Source organism: Adiantum capillus-veneris, chromosome 1 (assembly GCF_014529385.1).
Source record: "Adiantum capillus-veneris isolate H3 chromosome 1, ASM1452938v2, whole genome shotgun sequence".
In the NCBI taxonomy this organism is placed as follows: Eukaryota; Viridiplantae; Streptophyta; class Polypodiopsida; order Polypodiales; family Pteridaceae; genus Adiantum; species Adiantum capillus-veneris.
The window spans coordinates 48,047,305-48,051,666 of NC_140931.1; the positions used below are offsets into that span (position 1 = coordinate 48,047,305).

Consider the following 4,362-nt stretch of genomic DNA (forward strand, 5'->3'; position numbering starts at 1 on the left):
ATTAGCATTTCGTGCATCTGCTACGAGCAAATTACCCAGGTCCACGAAAACTTCGTGTAGCTCCTCCATTCAAATGGTCTGCTTGAGAACTTCGAAAAACCATAAACCTAAGGCAGCATGGTGACAGTGGCCAATGTCTGCCAAAAACCGGGCCACATACTTGCTCACACCAAACCTATCGGTCATACTGGTTCTTTTTCCGATGGGATGCATCAACAGGGATTACAATCCCGTCGTCGATCCCTTGACTTCCTCAGTGTCACTTATGGACGAGGAAGTGCAGGCACAAAAGCAGGGGCGACTGAGGACGTCGAATGCTGGAAAGTAAACGAGGACAAAGGGGGGAGTAAACAAGAGCTTACTTTATAATGGTATTAGTTGGCAGATGTTTCAACAAACCACACACCCCTGCATGGTTAGCTCGCCAAACAAGCATTTTCACATGAAGAGGATTTTGACTATTGCAAGACATCTAGTGCATGCTGTATAAGTGCACGAAATTATTTTTGTTGAAAAATATGTGATGTTAATGACAAACCTTGAAATTGTTTACAAGAAGACTTGAAATCTAGTAACTCTTGTTTGAGCATCAAAATCAAAATTCAAGCTCAAATTTCATATTTGAATCCTCATACATACACACCACAACTGAGCTAGAGGAAGTTTTCGAGGTAAAATGGGATTCAAAGTGTCACATATGTATAGATACATATGTGTGTGTGTCCTTGTATGACTACATAACCTATTACCATACACACTAAAAGATCATAAACCAACACACCAACTTTCACAATCATATGCGTATAATACACCTCCGTATAATGCCCTCAAAGTGTTCAGCAAACAGTACATAGTCCGGCATGGTTAAAAACAACAAGAACTAAACACATAATTAAAATAAACAGCCTTTGTTATCAGGCATTGAGAAACTATATCCTAGAGAGCAGACAGCAGCCTGCAAGTAAGTCCCTACACGCACAGAGTCCCATATAACCATCCAGGTATATAGCTTCAAGCACTCGGACAATAAACAGCTCATTGGATTAACAGTAAACACCTGCAACCAGGCTTTTACATTTTGTATCCTCTCTACACAACCTGCAAAATGTACCCTGAGGACTACCTGTCCTCAACATAAATCATTACGCATCACTGAACATCATCAGAACCAAAAAAAGTTCTCATCACTCTACAGCGAGCCCATAGTCTCATGTACAGTATCATACGTACCATGACCACATTCAAACAGATCTACATACTAGCAAAAATCGCTGCATCCCAGATAAACAACGTTGTAGGCCATAAATAACTCAGAAGCTCCAGACAAACAGCACCCCACATCTGAACTCTTCAGCACGACCTATCCGATCAATATATGTAAAATGAATACAGGCAACATTCAAACAATAAACAAATAAAAGCAACAAGAGTAGCAGGTGTACCTGGTAGACGGGTCTTCTTCAATGTCAAACTTCGCCGCCTTTCCAATACAGAGAAATATTTGGACCTGTTCACTCGACATAGGCCCTCTATGAAAATAAATTCTCCCATTGGCGGCCTGCAGTTCAGCCAATTCTTTACCTGCGTGCACGTGCTGCGAAAGAATGTTGTATATGGCATGACAGTGCGCTGCTTGCTTCCGCACATCTTGCGGTGGAATATTGGTGTGCTTCTCTAAGCAAGCAGCGCACTGCCATACTATATACAACCTCCTCCTTCTGTTTCCAGGCCTCCTTCTCTAAACAGAACACGTCCATGAGGCCTTGAAAAAGTTCCTTCTCGGAACTTGTGACATGCGGCTCCAAGGCCGCGAGCAGCTGACTGGATGATCGCGGATGCAATTGATCACCGAGCTCCTGCTTGTGGCAGAAGCCTCTTGAAGGATGCAGCAGGGCCCCCAGGCGGCGGATAACCTTGCGAGACGCCATTCTCCTGCAGAAAAACTGGCTCAAATCCTAATCCCTAAATATGAGAATGAGAGACCAAACTGCCTCGGTACAAAATAAAAAGGGAACAACCCACGTGTATTGTTCAAACCCTTGGATCTAAGGAGGTCTACCTCCAAATATGCGATCAGCTTGTTCTGATACTCAATGGCCTCCTTTTGATATTCAATTTCTTTCTGTTTCTGTTTCCAGACCTCCTTCTCTAAACAGGACACGTCCATGAGGCCTTGAAAAAGTTCCTTCCCGGAACTTGTGACATGCGGCTCCAAGGCCGCGAGCAGCTGACTGGATGATCGCGGATGCAATTGATCACCGAGCTCCTGCTTGTGGCAGAAGCCTCTTGAAGGATGCAGCAGGGCCCCCAGGCGGCGGATAACCTTGCGAGACGCCATTCTCCTGCAGAAAAACCGGCTCAAACCCTAATCCCTAAACTCGCTCTATCTCTATGAGAGTGAGAATATGTCCTCAAGAGACCACCAAACTGTCTCGGTACAAAAAAAAAAAGGGGAAATTACCAAAATACCCATATAATTTTTGGAAATTCCCAATATACCCCTCAAATTTCAAAAATTCCCAAAATACCCTTGTATCTATTTTTGTTGTATCTTCAAGATTTTTTAATCTTTATTCTTGTTTGACAATTGAGATCGGTTTTTGAGTGCTTAGCATGTAATTTTTTGCAAATCACCTCCCAAAAAAAAGGTAATTATGTCTAAAAATATTGAAGAAATTCATCTCCAAAGCCTACATAACCAACTCAATTAGCATCTCGTATGGTAGACAATCACTCTTCTTATGAAAAGCTACAAATTTTTTGTTTTTGAAGAAATTTACTCTCACAATCAGGGGAATTTTGGAAAATTTGAAGGGCATTATGGAAATTTATGACAAATTATGGGGGTACTTCGGGAATTTTTGAAATTTGAGGGGTATTTTGGGAATTTCCACAAATTAGAGGGGTATTTTGGTAATTTTCCCAAATAAAAATGAAATAAAGAAAAATAAAAGCTAAATAGCTACTATCATGGTTCACAACTGTTTAGGGTAGTACAATCCGAGTGTATGAACATCAATGTTCGAGGATATCCGGCATTGGGCTCTATTATCCGAGGATGTCCAGCATCGGGCGCTGTCCGAGGATGTATTGCATCAGTCACTATAGAATATTGTCAATGTCCGCCATGGTAAGTACTTGTACTATCGAGCTAAAGTGATCCGTATCATCGACTGTAATCTCTGTCAATGTTGTGAAGTACCCCCAATTGTGGGCGTCTGGATCTCCCTAGCTCAGTAGCCTCTAGGCTCTGTTGTGTGGTCTGCCCCTCTGTCTTCCAGTAGGTGGTCTAAAGAAGTTTGTAATCTACCTTGAGATTGTCTCTCTCCTGATCTCCAAAGCAGCAAAGTCAATGAAATCGCCCCTGTATCTCATGATATACCAGACAGTGACATATGTAATGTAGCTTTGTCTCAAGCTCCAAATGGCATAGCTGTCATATCCAATCCTCTGTAGATATCCCCCTAAACCCGCGAGTCTCGACCTCAAGTTGATGTGAAGAGGTGCGTAGCTGACCAATAGCGCACCGTATCCCCTGAGATAAATGTGTTTCCATGTAACTAGGTCTAGTCACAAACCCGTCCTCCGTCAGATGGAGAATATTCTCTCTACAGAAAGCCATCTTCATGCCCACTCTCGTGTCGGCTGAATCCAAGTCCTCATGGCATCGAGCTGAGATAGGTCATCCTGATGGACGAATGAGTCTGGCAATCTTTCTCCTCGTAATAGACATAGAGGGTGCGCCATCCAAAGAGTACTAGGCAATCTATCCATATTGAAACCGTGCAACTGAAACCATGATGTTATCTTTCCATACCAACGAGTAGTATCCCCCTACAATGCTAGCTGTCAGGAAGACTCAAAAGCTAAACGAGCATATATGTGTCTGGGGAGGTCCCATAAATTGTTCAAAAAAGAAACTGATATGGTGAGTGCCTCGACCACAAGTGAAGATGCAGCCAGCCCTGCTCTGATAATCTCATGTGGTACTAAAGCCTTAACTCTTATCATCCAAGAGATCATAGAAACCAAAGGCCTCTCCATACATCTCCACCCATCAGTGCTACCAGATCTGCTATGGTGGTCCATTGAATGTCCCCATATCTGGGCTCCATAAAGCATAACTAATGCCACTAAAGTATCAAAGAGCTATAGCTTTGTTTGAGGTTCTTGGGAGGAAACCTTCGAACACATCCTCTCTAATCTGCCTAGGGTAGCATATGCTCTGGTCAATCTCGTCTCAACTGCTCTCCTCGATGAAAACACTGGACAACGAAGGCTATCCCAAGGTAAGTGTATGCATCTGTATACTTCACTGACTCCTGGCCATAAGAAAATGTGGGTGTTGATCTCCTAACCCAC

At 43.0% G+C, this 4,362-nt stretch overlaps 1 protein-coding gene across 1 annotated transcript; it reads right to left on the bottom strand.

Annotated features, from left to right (window-relative positions):
• Positions 1 to 1,022: 1,022 nt before the first annotated feature.
• LOC147464671 (uncharacterized) lies at positions 1,023 to 2,343 on the bottom strand. The gene is made up of 4 exons (XM_086516221.1): positions 2,060 to 2,343; positions 1,582 to 1,932; positions 1,443 to 1,507; positions 1,023 to 1,360 (listed from the first exon to the last, which is right to left on the bottom strand). Exons 2-4 carry the CDS (start codon positions 1,926 to 1,928, stop codon positions 1,311 to 1,313), a joined length of 462 nt encoding a protein of 153 aa, XP_086372347.1. The 5' UTR covers positions 1,929 to 1,932; positions 2,060 to 2,343; the 3' UTR covers positions 1,023 to 1,310.
• Between the last annotated feature and the right edge of the window lie 2,019 nt (positions 2,344 to 4,362).